This window comes from Falco rusticolus, chromosome 20 (genome assembly GCF_015220075.1).
Source record: "Falco rusticolus isolate bFalRus1 chromosome 20, bFalRus1.pri, whole genome shotgun sequence".
In the NCBI taxonomy this organism is placed as follows: Eukaryota; Metazoa; Chordata; class Aves; order Falconiformes; family Falconidae; genus Falco; species Falco rusticolus.
Genome location: NC_051206.1, coordinates 341,766 through 362,093, shown reverse-complemented (window position 1 = coordinate 362,093; position 20,328 = coordinate 341,766). Strand labels below are relative to the sequence as shown.

The 20,328-nt window shown below is 64.5% G+C and overlaps 3 protein-coding genes and 1 long non-coding RNA gene across 5 annotated transcripts; 2 read left to right on the top strand and 2 right to left on the bottom strand.

Moving 5' to 3' along the window:
• The first annotated feature begins 796 nt into the window (after positions 1 to 796).
• SNRNP27 (small nuclear ribonucleoprotein U4/U6.U5 subunit 27) lies at positions 797 to 3,451 on the top strand. Its single transcript, XM_037371654.1, has 6 exons — positions 797 to 884; positions 1,499 to 1,619; positions 1,755 to 1,867; positions 2,014 to 2,093; positions 2,214 to 2,278; positions 2,906 to 3,451. Exons 1-6 carry the CDS (start codon positions 848 to 850, stop codon positions 2,958 to 2,960), a joined length of 471 nt encoding a protein of 156 aa, XP_037227551.1. The 5' UTR covers positions 797 to 847; the 3' UTR covers positions 2,961 to 3,451.
• Positions 3,452 to 4,574: 1,123 nt separating this feature from the next.
• On the top strand, positions 4,575 to 15,545 carry MXD1 (MAX dimerization protein 1). 2 transcript variants are annotated; one of them, XR_005101599.1, is made up of 7 exons: positions 4,620 to 4,692; positions 4,790 to 4,886; positions 9,428 to 9,457; positions 11,730 to 11,844; positions 12,595 to 12,754; positions 12,841 to 15,219; positions 15,401 to 15,545. XR_005101599.1 is itself a non-coding variant. In XM_037371650.1 (6 exons), the coding sequence occupies exons 1-6, from the start codon at positions 4,620 to 4,622 to the stop codon at positions 13,026 to 13,028; spliced, it is 663 nt and encodes a 220-aa protein (XP_037227547.1). In that variant the 5' UTR covers positions 4,575 to 4,619; the 3' UTR covers positions 13,029 to 15,302. The 2 variants fall into 2 exon arrangements, 1 of the variants encoding a protein (XP_037227547.1); XM_037371650.1 differs by lacking the exon at positions 15,401 to 15,545 and having other exon boundaries at positions 4,575 to 4,692; positions 12,841 to 15,302.
• On the bottom strand, positions 14,703 to 17,007 carry LOC119140371. Its single transcript, XR_005101601.1, has 2 exons — positions 15,843 to 17,007; positions 14,703 to 15,625 (listed from the first exon to the last, which is right to left on the bottom strand). It is a non-coding gene; the product is annotated as an uncharacterized LOC119140371 (long non-coding RNA).
• Positions 17,008 to 18,242: 1,235 nt separating this feature from the next.
• MRPS24 (mitochondrial ribosomal protein S24) lies at positions 18,243 to 19,953 on the bottom strand (the record flags this gene model as incomplete). The annotated part of the gene is given in 3 exon segments (XM_037371848.1): positions 18,243 to 18,514; positions 18,517 to 18,552; positions 19,758 to 19,953. Coding segments are annotated over 3 exon segments (459 nt in total), but the record flags the coding sequence as incomplete, so codon positions are not given.
• Positions 19,954 to 20,328: the final 375 nt, after the last annotated feature.

The window sequence follows — 20,328 nt, the reverse complement described above, 5'->3', positions numbered from 1 at the left end:
GACTAGGGCTGGGGCTGGGACTGGGGCTGTTATAAGGGCTACGTTGGTATTAAGGGGATTATTCTCAATTTCATTTGCAGGCCTGGGGTCTGGTCAGGGCCTGGGGCCAGGGCTGGAGCCATCACAGGGGCTACATTGGTGTTAAGGGGGTTATTTGCAGTTTTGGTGACAGGCTTGGGGCTGGAGCCATTGTAAGGGCTATGTTGGTGTTAAGGGGTTTATTCCTGATTTCAGTGATGGGGATGGGGCTGAGGCCAGGGCTGGGGCCGTTATAAAGGCTACATTAGCACTAAGGGGGCTATTCCCGATTTTGGTGACAGGCTTGGGGCTGGGGACTGGGCTGGGGCTGGGGTCAGGACCCAAGACTAGGGATGGGGGTGGGCCTGGGGCCAGGGATGGGGCTGGAGCTGGCGCCATTGTAAGGGCTACCTTGGTGTCAAGGGGGTTATTCCCGATTTTGGCCACAGGCCTGGGACTGGGGCCGGTGTCAGGGCCCAAGACTAGGAATGGGGGTGGGGATGGAGCTGGGACTGGAGCCATTATAAGGGCTAAGTTGGTGTTAAGGGGATTATTCTCGGTTTTGATGACAGGGCTGGGGTCAGGGCCCAAGGCCGGGGCCGGGGCCGGGGCCGGGGCTGGGGCTGGGGCTGGAGCCGGGTTCTGGTCCCGCAGCCCCGGCTCCGGCCGGGGGGAGCCTAGCCGCCCCTCCGCCCCGAGGACCCCACTCCCGGACCGCGATGGCTGCGGAACCAAAGCGCAGGGGCGCCGGTGGCGGCGGGAGCGGCGGGAGCGGCGAGCCGGAAGTGCGGGGCCGCGGGGCCGGAAGTGCGGGCGCTGAGGGGCGGCCATGGGCCGCAGCCGCTCCCGGTCGCCGCCGCGGCGTGGTAAGGGGGGGCGGGAGCTGGGAGGGGGGTCGGGGGAGGCCGGGGGGTCGCTCCTGGGGGTCGCTCCCGCGCTGAGGGACGGATGCGGCCCCGGCGGGACGGGGCCGCGCTGAGGCGGGAGAAGGATCCGGGCCCCTTGGGGGAGGCGGAGCAGCCAGGCCCGGGGCGGGGAGCGCGGGGGTCCCTGGGGTTGACCCCAACCTTGGGCGAGGGACGAGCCCCCTCCAGGGCGGGGGGCGGTGGCGAGGTCTCGGCTCTTCGCTCCGGGCGAGCAGAGGCTCCGTTCCTCCCGCTCCCCCCGCACGCCGCCTCCCGTCCCCCTCCAGGCACCTCAGCTTTCTGGGGAGCGATCTGCCCACAGGTCGGTCACCCCGCTCCTGGGTGAGGGGCTTTGCCTGCTGCTCATCCCACCTCTGTGGGTGCTGGTGGAGGCCTGCGAGCCCAGCCGCGGGCAGAGGGGCCGGGCGGGCGGCGGGTGGGGGTGTCGTTACGGGGTCTCTCTCTGCTTGGAAACTGTCGCAGCGTCGACGGGATTGTGTTTGTCAAGCGGGCGGCGCAGGGGGAGAGACGTGAGGAAGCAGAAGCTAAATGGAGCGCTGCCTTTCTCCATGCAGAGCGCAGGCGTTCGCGGTCCACCTCCCGGGAGAGGGAGAAGAGGCGCCGGGAGCGGTCCCGGTCCCGGGACAGGGACAGGAGGAGGAGCCGCTCTCGCTCCCCGCACCGCAGACGGTCCAGGTGAGGGGCAGAGGCGCCAGCGCCGGGGTGGGGACGAGACGGGGAGCCCGGGTGAGGTACAGGGGCGGCGGGAACTCGTTGATGCTGTGAAACAGAGCCGGGGAGCCACAAACCCGCCTGTGTTTGCAATGCCAGGTCGCCGAGACGGCACCGATCCAGCTCCTCTTCCCCGCCGCGGGTGAAGGAGAGGCGGGATGAAGAGAAGAAGGAGGTAAAGGACTCCAAAGGCAAAGAGCGTCAGATCACAGGTGAGGGGGTGGATTTTCCTTGTTAAATACGTCCCAGGTTCCTTGCTTGGGTTGGGTTGGGGGATGCCTGGCTACTTATTTAAAATGATTTTGTTGAACCCCCATGGCTGCGTTTGCTAAACTCTCGTATTTTGTTGCCTTGGCAGAGGAAGATTTGCAGGGCAAGACAGAAGAGGAAATTGAGATGATGAAAATGATGGGCTTTGCCTCTTTCGACACGACGAAAGTGAGTGCAGATCAGGGCGGTGGAGCCTGCAGCTGCCTCCTCCGGGCTTGGCAGTGTTGCCGTGCCCTTTTTGGGGCCAAGATACCGAATATTGGGACCTTTCTTCTTCATGTCTTTCAGGGGAAGAAGGTGGACGGCGCTGCGAATGCGTACGCCATCAACGTGTCCCAGAAGAGGAAATACAGGTTTGTGCCCAGCCTTTATTTCTGATAGAAGAGAATTTCTTTAATGAGGTAACGCAGCGCAGAGGAAACTCTGTGGCTGCACGCTGAAGCTGCTGCCTCTGGGTGATGCAAGGGGGTGATCCGGCTTCTCGGGCCTTCAGGAAAGAGTGAAGTTTGCGGTTTTTAGTGTCAAACAGAGGTGAGAGGCCGCTGGTTTCTCTTGGAAATGGCGAAAGCAGAGGTGAGTTGCGAAGGAGCACGTTGCAGGCAGGTGGGATGTGCTGGGTGCGGCCTGAGCGGAGTGGGAGCAGCAGCCATGCCCAAGCAGCACAGTTTGCCTGTTTCTTTGGTTTACCAAAAAACCAACCAACCCCACCCCCATATGTCAATTTTGTTCCTTTTTGTGGGGAAGCCGAGTGTACAGCCTTGCAGCACCGCCAGCCTTCACTTTGCCAGGTGCTGGTCTGGCAAGTGCCAGGGCCCTCAAAGGATCCAGCGCCACCTTGCCCGGAGGTTTCCTGCCCGTGTCCATGCAAATCTGCAGGGAATTGGCTTCCCTTGGGTGGTTTTGTGCAGATTTCTTTAGAGCTGGGAGCCCCGAGGGGGGGGAGGCTGGTGCTGACGCCGGTGCCATCTCCCTGCCCACAGGCAGTACATGAACAGAAAAGGAGGATTCAACAGACCCCTGGATTTCATCGCTTGATGCTGGGCTCATTGTGGGAGAACCACCTGCCGAGGAGGATTGCACTTCCCTGCACACGCGGGTGGCTCAGAAACTGGACTTCGGAGGAATTGGGCTTATTCCCAACGAATCCCGTGGCGTTCGCCCTGCCCCGCAGCCACAGCGGGTACGAGTCACCGTTTCCCAGAGTACTTTTGTTATTTTATTTTTTACAGTATCCCTTGTGTTTTGTTCCTTGCTGGGATTTCGTTCTATTTTTCCTGTGTTTTTCCGCGTGGCATTTCCCCATTACAGTAACACCTCCCACCCCCCGTATTTTTCCTTTTACAATCCCAGACTGGAGCATGGGTGAGGAAGGCAGACCCCTGGCTGGTTGTTTTCCTGTGACGCGGGGACCTTACGCCCCAAAACGCTTCAATTCCCCCGTCACATAGATAGATATAAATTTATACAATTAAATTAAACTGCGCATGGCCGCGCCACCCCCTGTTTGGGGCCTTTTTATTGCAAAACCCGCTTTTTTTGCTGATTTTTTTGGCGGCCTGGCTGGGTGTTTTCTAACAGCAGGGTGTTCCGTTGGCCTCTTGACTTCCTTGTTAATTAAGGAAGGCTTTTGCTAATTAACACTAGACTCAGTGGGGTGGGGGAGGCTGAGGGAAGCCCTGGGGTCACAAGTGGGGGCTGGTTCACCCCCTGCCCCAGCTGTGGGTTTGGGGAGGGAAGGGGCCAGGGGGGCTCCCCTTGTCACCTGCTGTCTAGAGGGGGACAGGTGCCCCCGGGGGGGCTGTGGGATATGGAGTGCTGCACTGGGGTCTCCCAGTTGGGGGGGGGGGGGGCCTTTGGGCTTGTTTACCCTGGTAGGGGGGTCTGGGTCCTGCTGAGGGGGTGGGCCTTGCTTGAGGGGGGCTCTGAGTGATTCCTGAGGCGAGGGGGCCCGGTCTTAGGGCCCCCCCATTCCCCAGGTGCTCCCTGCCCTGACTGGGGGGCGGTGCCCAAGGGGTCTCTGCCCTGGAGTGGGGGGTCCCAGCCTGCGGGGAGGGGTCTCTGCCCTGGGGTGGGGGTTTCAGCCCGGAGTGGGAGTGCCCGGGGGGGTGTCTCTGCCCCGGGGGGGGTGTCTCTGCCCTGTGGTGGCAGTCCTTATTCCAGGGTGGGGGTCCTTGTCCCGGCGAGGGGTATCCAGGGGGTCCCAGCCTGGCGGAGGGTGCTCGGGGGGGTCTCTGCCCCGGAGTGGGGGGGTGCCCGGGGGGGGAATGTCTCAGCCCCGGGGGGTCCCCGTCCCCCCGCCCCGCCCGGCTCACGTTGCCAGCTGGAGCCGGCGCCCCGCCCCCTTTGCACTCCCCGCCCCGCCATTGGCTGCCCGGGCAGGAAGTGAGTCAGGGCGAGGGGCGCGGCGGGGCGGGCGCTCGGGGCCGGGGCGGGGGCGTGGCTGGGCTAACCGCAGGAGAGCGTGGCGCTCTCAGCCAATAGCGCCGCGCGGGGGGCGTGGTCTCCAGCACGGCCTCCACCCTCCGCCGCGTGTTGGGCTGGGCCTCCTACCGCCTTCCTCCAATGAGCGGCGGCGGTGGGGGGGCGACGCCCAATGAGAGGCGGCGGGGGGCGGGGTGGCAGGGGCCTGGCGGAGCGGCCGGAGGCGGACCCACGCCGCCGTTCCCGGCCCGGCCCGGCCCGGCCCGGCGCGCCATGGCGGCTTGCGGCGGCCTCAGCATCCAGCTGCTGCTGGAGGCGGCCGAGTACCTGGAGCGGCGGGAGCGAGGTACCGCCTGTCCCCCGCCCTCCCCCACCCCCGGCCCGGGGCCGCCCCCCGCCCCGGGCCCGGCGCTGACGGCCGCCCCGCTGTTGTGTTTCCGCAGAAGCCGAGCACGGGTACGCCTCGCTGCTGCCCGGCGGGCGGGCCGGGGGCGCCCTGCGGCGCCGCGCCAAGGCCAGGAGGGGCGGCGGCGGCAGCAGGTAACGGCCGGCACCGGCGGGGGGGGGGGGGACGGTAACGGAGCTTGGGCCTGGCCCCCACGCCCCGGGCTGGGCGGGAGGGGGCTCCGGGCTGCCCGGGGCCCGCCTGGCATGGCGGGGGCTGTCACCGTGCCCGCCTGGCGGAGGGAGATGTCGCCGGGTCCACCTGGCGGGGGGGGGACGACTGGCACCAGGCTCGTCATCACCGGGCGGGTGGCCCAGCCGAGGTGTCACCAGGAGGTGGAGGACGGTGAGGTCTCGCTGCCACCGGGCGTGTGGCCAGGCTGGGGCGGACCCCGCTGTCACCGGGTGCGGGGGCACGGTGAGGTCCCACTGTCACCGGGTGGCTGAGCCCGGTGAGGTCCCACTGTCACAGGGCGTGGGGCCAGGCTGAGGGACCCTGCTGTCACCGGGTGCCAGGGCACTGTGAGGTCCCACTGTCATGGCACACCTGGTCGGGCTGGGGGGGACCCGCCTGTCACTGGGTGGCTGAGCCCAGTGAGGTCCCACTGTCACTGGGCATGTGGCCGGGTTGGGGGCGACCCCGCCGTCACTGGGTGGCTGAGCCCGGTGAGGTCCCAGCGTCACAGGGCACCTGGCTGGGCTGAGGGACCCTCCTGTGACTGGGTGACTGAGCCTGGCACGGTCCCACTGTCAGCGGGTGTGTGGCCAGGCTGGGAGGGACCCCACTGTCAGCAGGTGCCAGGGGCACGGTGAGGTCCTGCTGTCACAGGGCGTGTGGCCGGGCTGGGGGACCCTCCTGGCACCGGGTGCCAGGGTCACGGTGAGGTCCTGCTGTCACCAGGCATGTGGCTGGGCCGGGGGACACTCCTGTCACCGGGTGCCAGGGGCACGGTGGGGTCCCGCTGTCACCAGGTTGCCGAGCCCGGTGAGGTCCTGCTGTCACGGAGCACCTGGCTGGGCTGGGGAACCCTCCTGTCACCAGGTGACAGAGCCTGGTGTGCTCCTGCTGTCACAGGGCGTGTGGCCGGGCCAGGGGACCCCGCTGTCACCGGGTGCCTGGGGTACAGCGAGGTCCTGCTGTCACCAGGTGGCCAAGTCCATTACAGTCCCACCATCATGGGGCATGTGGCTGGGCTGGGGGACCCCACTGTCACCGGGCACCTGGCGGGGCTGGGGGGGACCCCGCTGTCACGGGGAGGGCTCAGGCTCCAGCCCCACAGCCCCCCCCCCTTCCTCCTCACACCCCCACCAAGAGGCTCCTGTCGGCACCCCCCACCCCCAATTCAGACTGACGCACACCCACCGGGCCGGGATCCCGCCGGAACATCCCGGCGAGGCGTGGGGGGAATCCTCCTGCCCCAGGCCGAGGCGTGCGGCCTGCGGGCACGGCGGGGGCGTTGCGGGGGGGGAACGTGGAAGTTGGACTTTTCGTTTCGGGCACGCGCAGCCAAGGCTCGGGAAGTGAAACTGCTCTCAGTCTGCCGGGATTCTCCCTAAGGAACGCGAGATTCTTCTAATACGCTTTTGGCCGAGCGCGGGGGGGTTGTTCAACGCTTAGATTAAGTCACCTACTGCTGCTTTCCTTTGAAAAAAGGAAATTTCTTCATTATCATCCCCAAAATCCATCCAGAGCCTCAACTCGGGTTATTCCCTGCTGATGCTAACTGGTTCCCGGGAATCTGGAAATCCCTTTAGTCCGAGCTGAAGTTGGCTCTGAGCAGTTACGTTGTTCTGCAGGAGCGAGTCCCACCAGCCTGGGGTTTGTGTGGGTTTTAGGGAGTATTTAATTACACCTCCCAGAGCCGTGGATTAATTGCTTAACGCTCTCGTGTCTCATTTTATTTGCTCGCTCTCCTGGTTTGTACAACGGGAACAGCCACCTCGGAGCCACTGCGAACCTGAGTCGCCGTGCTGACTTCTTCTTCCTTTCCAGTGGCCGTCGTGGTTTGTTCAGTCGCTTTAATGATGTTAAAAATTACTTGTGTCCTCGCTGAGGTGCCGGTACCGGCTGGCTTTCCGGAGGGCAGGCTCCGGAGTGCCGCCCCTGCACCGGGACGTGCGTGCCCAGCCCCCGGAAACGGCTCCGAGAGCCACCGCGTCGGGCAGAGCGAAGCCTGAGCATGTTCCCCCCGACACGTCAGGGTGGCCGAGCGCTTCCCGCCTGGCTGCCCTGCTTTGGGCTGTTTGCCCAGGGAGGAGCGACATGGCGATGTCACCAGATATGTCACGTTTTTCTGGTTGGGAGCAAACTCGTCAGCGTGACGCAGCGACAGCTGCCCTCGCAGCAGATACCGCCCGGAACGCCCTGCCGGTTCTGTTCCCACCCTGATTCCTGGTGTCTCGCTGGTTCACGGGGCGTTCCCGTCTCGCTCCCCGTGCGGGGTGCCGGGGCCAGCAGGCTCCCGTTAGCGGAGCAGGAGGCAGGTGAGGTCCCTCCGTCTCGTCTCAAACAGGCTCCAAGGGAATTGGTGGGTCGCACCTTGCACACCGCTTCAAATTTCCTTTCCGAGGATGTGGGGCTCGTCCTTTGCCAAAGGCGAATGGTAACAGCAGGACGAGGGTCCGTGTTGTATTAAAAAGACAAGGGGCAGCTGCAGCACGTGCGTTACCCGGCGCCTGCTGTGGTTTGCAGGAGAAACGGCGGCGTCTCGCAGGCGGTGCTGGTGCTCAGCTGAAGCGCTGGGCTGATGGCGAGGGTTCAGGTGGGGGGAGGCGCCACCAGCGGCTCTGGGGGCCCGCAGCGAGGTGGGCTGCCCACCCGGGGTGAGGCTGCGGTGCCCTTGGGCCCCCTCTGATCCCCTGTCCCCTTTCACCCAAAAATAAAATCCATCAGCTAAGGAGCCTTTTTATCAATATTAGTGATTATAGATACAAACAAACAAAGCAGCCCCCGTGCTAAGAAGGATTCTGAGGCAAAGGCACAAGAGGGAGCGAACTGGTTTTGATAAACACATAGTGGTGATGGGAGCCTTCATCCCTGTGGATGCTCGAGAAGCGTTGGGTTTATCTGCGACCGCGGAGGAGCTCGGGCCCACTGCAGCCCAGCGCCTCGCGGGGGGTGGAGGGCTCGGTGTGACGCACGGGACTTTTAGCCGAAAAGTTTAATGGAGGGATCATCCCGCGGGAGCCGAGACCCGAGTCCTCCCCGGCTGTTTGGCGCTGCTGTGCTCGGGAGAGCTCGCCATTCCCGGGGAGCATCTCGGCTGGGACGGAATGCCGTCGGGAACCGAAGGAGCGCGGCTGGGATGAGTCCCATTAGAAAGGCAGGAGGGCAGCGATGCTTCCCCCACGGTGATCCACCACGAAACGCTGCTGGTGAAGCAAAGACCACCACGGCGAGTGTCTCTGGCCGGTGCGCCGGTGGCATCCCTCCTTTTCCCTCTGCCATCAGGGCCTGGGGCAAAGCAGCGCTCCCAGAGCCAGCGCGGGCTTCCAGGTTGGCATCCTCTGTGAAAACCCGGTGTGTTTTTCACGTCTTTTAAGTTTTCAGGCACATAACGACGTCTTTCCTGAATCGGAGTAGGTGGCCTCTGGAGCTGTAGGGAGAGCGTGGGCAGGGAAGCGGCTCTTCCCTGAGCGTCAGTCCCGGTGACGCCGGCAGCGTGGCCTCGTGTAGCTGTCCTGAGGTTTGACGGAGAGAAAATTAGTAGTAGCTCGTGTTTTCTGCCTTCTCGGAGCTTTGTCAAAATGAGGAGCTTCAGGGGAATTTGTGGGGGGATGGAACGCCCTCCTGGGCTCTGGCGTGGTATTTGGCATCTCCCGTCGGTTGTTGGGCGCGGGGGATCTCCCCCTTGCACCTCGTCTCTCAGAACGGGGCGAGCTGCCAGGCAGACGAGTGGCCGGGCAGGAGCATCCACGCAGCTGCCCAGGAGCCGTCGAGGCGCTGGGAGCTCCCGGTCACCGTCACATATGGCCGGTGTCTTCCGAGCTGGCCTGGGCTCCCGGCACGGGGCGCGATGGCTCGGACGCTGTGCGGGCGTCACAGAGCCACCAGCTTTCCCCGAGGTGGCACCGATGGGCTCCATCTCCTCGCCCCACGTGCCGGGAATTGCAGATGCTGCTCTTGCTCTCTCTGCCTTTCTTGTGCAAGAAGTCTTAAAAAACGCGTTAACCCCCTGTGCGCCCGCGCTGCCCAAAACCCGCTCTCTGCGCGGCCGAGGCTGTTGCAGGTTTGTGCTGGGATGGGGCAGCTTCCCTCCCGGTGCCCCCTGCCCGCGCCGGGCTGCCCTTCCCCTTCTGCACCAGGAGCCTCCCCAGCCCGTCCCGCGCACCGACTTGCATCGTGGCACTGAGGCAGCTGCTCGGTCCCGGTCCCGGCTCTAACTCTTGAGCCTCGCCGCGTTCAAACCCCATCTTACAGTTTTACTGGCCCTTTTATTGCCATTTCTCTGGCAATTCCTCCGGTGCGCCGAGCTGTCTGCATCCCTCCCGCTGTTTTCACCGCTGCCGGGGCACCGCGTGGCTCTGAAAGCCCTTGGGATTAGCAGCTTTTCCGGGGAATGTTTGCTAAAGCCCGTGTGTTAATCCTGATTAGTGAGATGGAGGAGTTAGTAACTTGTTCTTTTGGGTTTTTCCAGGTCGACGCACAATGAGATGGAGAAGAACAGGTGAGCGCTGGAGGCTCACGGAGCCGCGCCGGGGTGGATCGCTGCTTTCCCGGGGCTGGGAGCCGAGGGGATGCTGAGGTGGGGCCGGCAGGGAAGGGATGGGATGTCTGGATAACGTGGACACTGAGGAGGTACCCGATGCTGCTCAGGTTTGAAGCGTTCCCTTTCCTGGGCTGCCGGAGCAGCTGTGCGACGAGGAGGTGGGAATATTTCTCTCCTTTGCCAGCTCCCGGCTCGCTGGGGAGCCCCGGAGCAGCATGGCTCCCACCATCCCACCTCCTGGCTCGCTAGGGGGTATTCCCAGCCCCCTCCCCACTCCCAGGGCAATCCCAGCGGAGCGAGGGCCACGAGCTGCACCTCCACGTCTCTGGGATTACTTGTGGCAGAGCCGTGTCGTCCGGCGGAACAACAGCTTCGTGCCCTCAGCAGGCTGCTCCCGTGGCGTGCTCGGACGCCGCTCCGACCTGCCGTACCATGCAGGGGCGTGAGCCCCGTCGCTTTGTGTCTTTAAGGGGCAGAACTGCCCGTGTCCCGAGCGACACAGGTTAGAAAAGGCCAGAGAGGTTTATTCCTCTTTTGAAAAGACTGAGAAAATCAACATTTGGTTACTTTGGGCTCACCTTGCGTGCCTTTTGGTTTAGACCAGAGCCGTGTCGAAATGTGTCGGCGGCATTGCACAAGCGCGTGCGGTAAATGCTCTGTCTTTTCCGCCCCTCCGGTGCAGGGTGGAGGACGGAGCCTCCACCCCCCTTCGCCCCTCGCTTCTCCCTGGAGATGCCTCAGTCCTGCCCTGGGGCGGGCGAGCTGGTCAGTCTTGGCCTGGACCAAATTTTTCCGGCTTCTGGCAGGAGGAGCCGCGCGGCTGGGTGCGGGGCAGGATGGCTGGCGGAGCCTGGGAAGGTCCTTTGCAATGAGTCCTCTGACGGTTTTTTTTTCTTCTGTTGTTATGAGCCAGTGGGATTTCTGGGTTTTTTTTAGGTGTGGCAGCAGTTCAGCTGGGTGAAGTGTGGCAGAAAGGTGCTTTTATCCACGCTGCACCCCCACTTTGACGCGGAGAGCCCCGCTCGGACGTTGTGCAATCCAGAAAGTGGCTGGGCGCTCCCCCCCACACCCCACCACCCGGAGCGGGCTGGCTTTTTCCATTGTTTTTTCTGGTGTGAACAGCCAGCGTGACAAGGTTCAGTTGGGTTTTTTTAGCAGAAGTAGCCGAGGATTCGGCGGGGCTGGCTCCTTGTCCGGAGATCTCGCAACCCATCGCTTGGAAGCCAGCGCAGCACGGTGGGACGGGTCTGCACCGCTCCCAGCAGCGCTTCCTCCCCCTGCTCAGGAAAATAATATTTGCCAAACTCCTCTTGGAGCCCGTTTGGGATTTACCCAAAAAGCAAAGACCCCGCGCTTGTTTGCGTGGTGCTTTGGGAGGGCCGTGCTGGAGGCACGTGCCCGTTCCCCCCGTGCACCCCGCACGGCACAGGCGGGTGCTTGCAAAATCCCACTTCGCAGCTGCCTGTGCCCGTCGGGAATTTCAAAGGCGGGTGTTGCAACCGATGCCCGAGAATGTGACCTACATCCCGGGGCGGGAGTGCCGGTGGAGGGGACCCAGCGGTGCTGGGAGCGTCTCGGCTGCTGGCGGATAAAGGCACTTCCCTGGGGTGACGGCGTTTCCCTTGGCGGGGGTGCGCAGGCGGTGAAGCATCAGCCTGTGTGTTAACGCAGCCAAAATCCGGTGTCGGGTGTGGAGACCCCGGGTGTGGGGACCCCCGGCGCGCCGCCGGCCAGGAGCGTGGGTGCTGCTCAGCACCGCGTTCCCTCGGGGAGCCGTTCTGTGTGTGCCCAGGCGATGGATCCCAAACCGCTCGTTCCTACTAAAAACAGGGAAGGGAAGCGCTCCCAAGGGACAGCGCCGCCGCCTTTGCCGTGTGGTATCGGCCCAGATGGCTTCAGCCGTCGGCGGTGACTGAACGGCAATTCCTGCGCGAGGCTTTTTGGCAGGAGAAGACCAAAGGGGATACCCTCACCCCGAAATTCCAGGTCTTTGGCAGCCCCCCGCCAGCCGGCACCCCGAAAGGCACCGCAGATTCGGTTGTTGGGGTTGGCTGGAGCGGGACCCGGTTTTTTCAGAAACATCCTTTTGTCCAGCTGCAGTTTTCCCCCGGCGTACGGAAGCCGCCGGAGGGTGGGAAGGCACGTGGTGCCACCTGCCCCCGTACCCCCGCGCAGGGGGTGACACGGGCAGCGGGTACCCGAGCGCTCAGCACCCCCTGTCTCCCCACAGGCGTGCCCACCTGCGGCTCTGTCTGGAGAAGCTGAAGGGGCTGGTCCCGCTGGGGCCCGAGGCCAGCCGGCACACCACCCTGAGCCTGCTAACCAGAGCGAAACTGCACATCAAGGTGAGCCCCGCGCCCGCCGCGGCGGTGCCGTAACCTGGGGGGGGTCCCCATGGGGCTGCCGGGGTGCCCGCATCCTTGGACGGGATGATGCTCACGGCCGGGTCAGGGCGTTGGGTTGGAAACAGGGGTGGGGGGTGGTGCTGCGGGGGGTCAGTGTCGCCCTTCCCCCAGTTGGTGCGATTCTCCTTGTGCTCCACAGCCCGATTCCCACCTGGCGCCCTGCGCTGCCGCCATGTCCAGAGGATTTAGGGACGCAGCTGGTGGCAGGACGGGAGCGCGGCTGCTGGTTTCTTTCCCTTCTAGACTAGTCCGTACTTTGGTTTGTGCCCTTCAGCCTTCGACCCACCTCGCTGGGTGCATTTTGAGCTCCATGGGCCAGGAGATGAGCGGGAGAGCGCTGGCATCAGGCTGCGTTCGGCTCTTTAGTTATCAGAAAGTCTGCAAATACGTAAATGGGGGGGGGGGGGGCGGCTCCAGCGTGGCCGTCACACAAACCATCGAGGGGGAGCATCCCTCACGTGCCTTCTCCAGCCACCCTGGGCCAGTTCCATCCTGCTCCTACCCCAGGCGCTGCGCCCTGCTCCGGGGTCTGTTGGCTGGAGGGACGATAAAAATTGCGTCCACGACTCGTGCGGTCGATGTGGGAGCCGGGACCCCCCGGTAGCTGGTGTTGGGCGCGTTGGGTAGGGAGGGCGATGTTTGCCGTGCGGCTGGTGCTGGGGGGCTCAGCGCCGGCCCTCTGCTCCGCAGAAGCTGGAAGACTACGACAGGAAAGCCGTGCACCAAATAGACCAGCTGCAGCGGGAGCAGCGGCACCTGAAAAGGCAGCTGGAGATGCTGGGGATAGAGAGGGTGAGGATGGACAGCATCGGATCCACCGTTTCTTCGGAGCGCTCCGACTCGGATAGAGGTGAGACCACGCGCTCGGGATGGAGCGGGGCCGGTGGGGGAGGGGGCTGGCCGGCGGCGGCGTAACGCTGACCCTGCCTCTTGCAGAGGAGATAGACGTGGACGTGGAGAGCACAGATGACCTGCCCGCGGAGCTCGACTGGAGCAGCAGCAGCCCAAGCGACTCGGACGAGAGAGGCAGCCTGCAGAGCGTCTGCAGCGACGAGGGCTATTCCAGCGCCAGCGTGAGGAGGCTGAAGCCGCAGAGCAGTCACAAGCCTTCCCCGGGTTTATAAGATGCAGCTCCCGTAGCCGTTCCGCCCGTCACTGTTTCCCTTCTGGATCTCCTCCGGTAGCACACCAGCCCGTCCCGATGTTCTCCTGCGCGTAAAAAATCTTCCCGCACCGCCGACCGAAACGAAGCTGAGCTTTGCCGACGTCCCGAAACACGGCGCAGGGCGGCAGGTAGCCAGCTGCTTCCCGGGGCTCGCCGCCTCCGCTGGCCTCCACTTGCCTCCACTGGCCTCTGCTGGCCTCCACTGGCCTCCATTTGTCTCCGCTGGCCTCCACTGGCCTCTGTTAGCCTCCGCTCGCCTCTGCTCATCTCCGCTGGCCTCCTCCCACCCAGAACCCCTCTCCGCCAGACCGTTACATTCCAGCCACAATTTGAAGCACCCGAGAACGTCGCAGCAGTGACGGCGACCCCCAAGTCCAGGCTGTTACCGCCCCGTGTTCCCAGATCTACTCCACGTTTTCCCCGCGACGCTGTGCACCGTTAGCGGGTGGCAGGGCCCCGAGGCGGAGTTGTTGGGTGAGGATGTGAGGGCAGAGCCGGCTTCTGGCGCGGTGTAGATCCGGGGGAGAGCAGAGGCGAGTTGGCCGTCGGCAGGCGGAGCGCTTCAGCGGCAGCGTGTCTTGGGACACGTCTCCACCAACTCCAAATAACCCAACTCCGAATAGCCCAGGCGGCAGCGCAGCGGCATACGCCCAGCCTGGCTCTGCCACCTTCCCATGGCCACAGCACGGCTGACGTCGAGGACGCTGCTTGGGAATGCTCTGGGGCTGGGCTGGCATCGCCACCCCTCTGGCAGAGCCTCGGGTCGGACGCCTTCCGTCTGGGAAGTTTTCTGTCCTACCTAAATCCGAAACGGTCCCTGCCCCCATCCCGTGTCCCGTGCACCGTCCCAGCTCCCGCATGGCGGCTGCGTCCCTGCTCCAGGCGAGCGCTCCTGGAATTTCCTTTCCACGCTTCTTGTCTCGGGGACAATTTATTTCTACCTCGGAGAGATGAACAAAGATTATCTCCATCCCTTTAGCACAAAACACAAAGATGATGCCTCATCTGTTTTACAGAAGCGATGCCCGGCCCCCCTCGAATCCATCGTTTAGCAATTCAGCAGTTTAGCAATAACCCGGCGGCGAGGGGGAGCGGGGGGCAGCTGGCGGCGCCCGAGGGGACGCCACGGACCTTGAGCCCCCCCTGGGCACGCACCGGGCTCGCGGGGGACTTTGGCCGCCACCTGAGGGAGACGAACCCGAACACGCCAAGGAAGGGCCAGAGCCCTTCCCCCCAACCCGAGGGTGGGGGTCCCGACCAGGGAGCACACGGAGATGTACGGCAAACACCGAGCTATAAATAGTATTTATTTGTTTTTCTATGGACTGAAGATAACGTTCTTACGACTTTCTGCTTTTATAGATGTTCTGGAAACTTTGATACATCGAGGTCTGCTAACGGAGAGGTTTCTTTTCCCCTTAAGCCAGTCAAAGGTCTTTCCCACCTCTCGCTCGATCCCTGTCGGCACCCGGCGAGGAGCCACTTCGTGCTCCGAGGGCTTTTCCGAGCGGCAGGAGACAAACCCAGGCGTCCCGCGCTCTGCGCAGATCCCACCAAGGAACACCGAAAGCCACCGAGATGCTCCACAAAGTGCAAGCGAATGAACGCTATAAAACTCAACTCTTTTTTTTTTTTTTTTTTTTTCCTCTTTTTTTATTAAATCCTAAATCTATTTTTGGATGGTTTGAAGCCTTTGAGAAGCGAGAGGATGGGAGATGGCGCTAGTGCAGCCTTCACAGTCTCGGCTTTTTTAGCCCGTGCTGGTTTTAAGAGAAAAAATCAAAACGACAAGGGATATTTACTGTTTGTTTTGTTTTTTTTTAAGCAGCTGGAATTTTCCAACATCCGACAGATTTGCACTGACCCGTGGTTTGGATACCTTCAGCATCCGTACGCCCCAGGCACAGCAGCCAGCCTTCGGCGCAGGAGCTCAAACCCCCACGCTTTCAAAAAGAAGGGGGGGGGGAAAAAAAGGCAAGAAGAGGAAAAGTACAGAGGGGGGAAAAAAAGGGGGAACATCACCTCAAGGCCCTCCCGCACCCTCTCCCAGAAACCAGCTTGGGAATCCCAGCTGCGCCGCGGATCTTGCTGCCTGTGAGCAGGGAAGGGCGACGGCGGGATCAGGACGCGCCGTCGCGGTTGGATGGGAGGTAGAAACCGGTTGGGTTTGGGTTATTACTTAGATAAACCGAGGTTTAAGGTTTCCACTCGGCATAAATTATTACTTTTTTCAGTCTCGTGCCTTTTTGAGTTACCCACCACCTTCTGCTGGTGAAACGCCGTGGGGGGGGGTTGCCCACCCACCCCTTTATTTTTTTTTCTGTCCCAAAGTAATAATTACCGGACCTTTGCACTGTTGGGATGTGCTCCTCTCCAGCCTGAGGACGAAGAGAAACGGGAACCCTCCGAAACGATGCACTAACCTGGAATGGGGCTGGAAACCCAGCGGCTGATTCCCGGGGAGCGGCCGGGACCGTCTGCGGCACCTTTCGGTCTCGCCAGGCGCCCGGTGGCTGTGCCAGCCTTTTCCTGGAATTCACTGATCCACCAGCATTCCTAAGAAATAAGCTGCAGGAAGGACATTTTTGTAGATTGTGATTTTAAAAAAGGGGGCGGGAGGAGCCGCTCGCGCACCCCGCGTTTACGACGGATCGTTGCACAGACGGGCGCGAGGCCAAACCGCGCAGTTTTGGGCTGGTTTTTTTTTTTTTCTTTTTCCTTGCGGAAGGCAGATCCTGAACCTCCATCCCTGTCTCCCTGAGACGGGACCCACCTGCTGGCAGAGAACGGGGCGCTGCTGGGAACAGGGAGCTGCCCAAACCCCTCCGGAGCCGATGGTCACCCCGGCGCGTTGCTCCCGTGCCCCACGGTGCAGCCGGAGCTTTGGGCATCGCCTGGCCCCGTTGGCAGCGGGTCCCGGGTCTGGATGCTGCCCCGTTCCCGGAGAAAAGCTGCTGCAGCCCAGCTCCACGCCTGCTCCCTGGGAAGCACCACGTCCTCGCTCTGCCCAAGCCACGAGGTTCATTTCATCCCGTTAATTCACCCGGCGCCGCCGCACCAGAGCCAGCCGAGTGTTGGGATTTTGCCTTTTTGACGTGCTTCCTTTGCACTTTTCCATCTTTTTTGGTCCCTCTCGTTTCTTCTTTTTGCTTCCCAAGAAGCCAACCCGCTCCAGCATCAGCTTCACCTTGGGCAGCCGAGAGCCAGGCAGGGGCAGGTGGGAGAATCCCGGTTCTGTTCCCAGCCCTCCGGTTCCCGCTGTAAATACGTCGTTATCCCGAATCCCGTGCCAGGCCCAGCCCGTGGTGCTTTTTACAGCCGTTTGGCACGTCCGCGTTGTCGAGGCCCTCGGCCGGGTCCGTGGGTGCCGCTGTCTTGTCCCACTGTTAGAAAATAAATTATTTCATTATGAAAGGGAAGCGTGTGCCAGCCGCGGCCTCGGGAAGCGAGCGGGAGGCTCCCGGGGACGTCGCTCGGAGGGGGGGATCCGGGACCCCCGGGAAGGCAGAGCCCAGCGGCGCAGACACCTCGTTGTGTCCGGAGGGGTCCGGGCCCCCCCAGCCGCCCCGTGGGGGGGGTTTTGCCCCACGGCTGAGGGTCCCCGGGCAGGTTGAGCTCTGGGTTTGGGGGCGTTGCTGCGCCCGTGTTGGGGGGGGGGGGGGGGGCCCGTCCTGCCCCTGGTGCTGCGGTGGCTCAGCGCCTGGCAAGGGGCGCAGGAGGGGCCTGTGCCCAGGGATCGGCCCCCACAATCCATCCCCTTAGGACCAGCCTGGGTGCAGCTGCAGCTCCTCTGTGGCACCGGGGGGTTGCAGGCAGCCTCGGCCCGTGCCCCCACCAGCACCCCCGCAGCTGCCCCGCACCCCGCACCCTGCGGGCAGCGCATCCCGCTGTGCCCGCCGACACCAGGCAGCATCCCGCATCCCGCATCCTTCCCGCTGCATCCCCCTCCCAGCAGCCAGCGTCTGGCAGCTGAGGCACGCACCTGCCATCCCTCATCCCTCCCTCATCCCTCCGTATCCCGCACCCCCCATCCCCCACCCTGCACCCTCCAGTCTCCTGGGGAGAGACGATGGCAGCCTGGCACTGTCCCCACAGGACCCAGCCTGCGGGTACCGCTGGGGGACACGGCGGGGGGCACAGTGGCCGGCATGGGGCAGGGTGGGGGGCTGGCCCTCAGCAACCCCCACTTCAAGGACAAGGCCACGGCCCCCAGGCAGGGCTGAGCCCTCCTGCCCCTCCCCGACTGCTCTCGTATTTAAACTGGTTTTCTCAGACACGAGACTGGCAGGGACAGGATGTGTGGGGCGCAAGAGGATGGTGGGGACAAGCCGCTGGGCGCTGTGGGGACAGGGCCCCGTGGGGCATGTGGGCATCACAGGGACATGTGGGTCGCACAGGTGCTGTGGGGACGGGGCTGTGCGGGGCACAAGAGTGCTGTGGGGACAGGGCCACGTGGGGTGCGCTGGCACCATGAGGACAGGGACATGTGGGGCACAGGGATGCCTGAGGGACACGGGCATCGTAGGGACAAGGCCCGTGGGCACTGTGGGGACAGGGATGTGTGGGGCACGTGGGCATCTGGGGATGGGGCCATGTGGGGCACCTGAATGCCACAGGGAGGGGGCAGAGGCACCACAGGGACAGGGCCATGTGGGGCACATGGGCATTGTGGGGACAACCACATGTAGGGCGCTTGGGACCCCAGGGCTGGAGTCCCGTGGGACACAGGGGCACCACGGCGTCAGGGCCATGCGAGGCACAAGGGCCACATGGGGACAGGGCCGTGGGAGGACGGGCCCCATGGGGCACAAGAGCCATGAGGGGACAGGACCCTGCGGGGCACAAGGGCCATGTGGGGCACAACGGCCGTGGGGGGATGGGCCCCATGGGGCACAAGGGCCATGGGGGGGTCCAAGCGCTATGTGGGGCACAAGGACACCACGGGGACAGGGCCTGCTGGGGCACAAGGGCCATGGGGGGAGAGGACCTAGTGGGGCACGAGGACCGCGTGGGGCACGAGGAACCCGTGGGGACGGGGCCTGGTGGGGCACACGGGCACGGTGGGACCAAGCACGCCTGGGGTGCACGGGCCGGGCCCCCCCCGTCACGGTGTCCACGGGGCCGCACCCCCCACCGTCCCACCCCCAGCCCCACAAGCCCCACAGGCAAGGGGTGGGCGCAGCGCCCCACTTTATTATACCAGATTCTATTTATTACGCTAGAGGTACTTGTAGGGCACCCTGGCGGCACCGTCCTGCCGCTCCCGGCGCACGGGGCATTTGTAGAAGTGGGCGAGGAGGGTCTCGGTGTAGCCCCCCAGGAAGTGCAGCTTGGATGGGGGCAGCGGCCGCAGCAGCAGCGCGCAGATCACCAGCAGTTGGCGCGGCGCTCAGCCCACCGCGTCCGCCAGCATGCCCGGGAAGGTGCCGTAGAGGAAGCGGCGCGGAAGGCGTCCTCCAGCGTCCGCTCCGCCGCGCCCCCGCCTCGCCCGCCACGTTCCCTGCCGGCACAGCCGCACGTGATGGGGACGCCAGCCCCACCGCAGCCCCCCGCTGCCCCATGGCCCCCTCGTGCCCCATGTGCCCCGTCCCTGTGACACCCGTGTGCCCCACATCCCCACACCGGGCGCCCCCAATGCCCTCGTGCCCCATGTGCCCCATCCCTGTGACACCCGTGTGCCCCACATCCCCACACCGGGCGCCCCCCAACGCCCTCGTGCCCATGTCCGTCCCTGTGACACCGTGTGCCCCACATCCCACCGGGCGCCCAATGCCCTCGTGCCCCATGGCCCCATCCTGTGACACCGTGTGCCCCACATCCCCACACCGGGCGCCCCCCAACGCCCTTGTGCCCCATGTGGCCCGTCCCTGTGACACCCGTGTGCCCCACATCCCCGGCCCCATGATGCCCACGTGCCCCACGGCGCCCTCATGCCCCATGTGCCACCAGCCCCGTGTGCCCCATGTGCCCGTCCCTGTGACACCCGTGTGCCCCACATCCCCAGCCCCACGATGCCCACGTGCCCCACGCGCCCTCATGCCCCGTGCCACCAGCCGTGTGCCCATGGCCACCCTGGACCCGTGTGCCCCACTCCCACACCGGGCGCCCCATGCCCTCGTGCCCCATGTGCCCGTCCCTGTGACACCCGTGTGCCCCACCTCCCACACCGGGCGCCCCAATGCCCTCGTGCCCCATGTGCCCCGTCCCTGTGACACCCGTGTGCCCCACATCCCCGGCCCCACGATGCCCACGTGCCCCACGGTGCCCTCATGCCCCGTGTGCCACCAGCCCCGTGTGCCCCATGTGCCCCGTCCCTGTGACACCCGTGCGCCCCACATCCCCACACCGGGCACCCCCCAACGCCCTCATGCCCCATTGTGCCCTGTCCCCATGTGCCCTGTCCCTGTGACACCCGTGTGCCCCACATCCCCGGCCCCACGATGCCCACGTGCCCCACGGCGCCCTCCTGCCCCATGTGCCACCAGCCCCGTGTGCCCTGTGCCTGCGACGCCCATGTGCCCCACATGTCCCCATCCCCACAACACCTGTGCCCCACAGGTCCCTGTCCCCACACCCCACGTGCCCCACAGGTCCCTGTCCCCACAAGACCCGTGTGCCCCACACGCCCCCATCCCGCAACACCCCACAGCCCATCCTCACGCCACCCTCACGCCCCACACGTCCCCACCCCCACCCGCGGGGGTGTGGGGTGACCCACCGGTGTGCAGGGACAGCCAGCCCTTGCGGTGGGCGATGTAGTGGGGCGGGTGCGCCTGCTCGTAGGTCACCAGCTTGTCCCCTTTGCCCACGCGCACCCGTGCTGCCCGCGTCTGTGGGGAGGGGGCGTCGTGGGGGGGGGGGGGGTCAGAGGGTGGGAGGGGGCATCAGAGGTGGTCAGAGGGGGGGAGGGGTGTCAGAGGGGGGAGGGGTTGGGGAGGGAGGGTGTGTCAGAGGGGGGGAGGGGGTGTCAGAGGGTGGGAGGGGGCATCAGAGGTGGTCAGAGGTGGGGAGGGGTGTCAGAGGGGGGGGGTTGGGGAGGAAGGGGGTGTCAGAGGTGGGGAGGGGTGTCAGAGGGGGGAGGGGCATCAGAGTGGTCAGAGGTGGGGAGGGTGTCCAGAGGGGGGAGGGTTGGGGAGGGAGGGGGTGTCAGAGGGGGGTGGTCAGAGGGTGGGAGGGGGCATCAGAGGGGGGAGGGTTGGGGAGGGAGGGGGTGTCAGGGGGGGGAGGGTCAGAGGGTGGGAGGGGGCATCAGAGGGTGG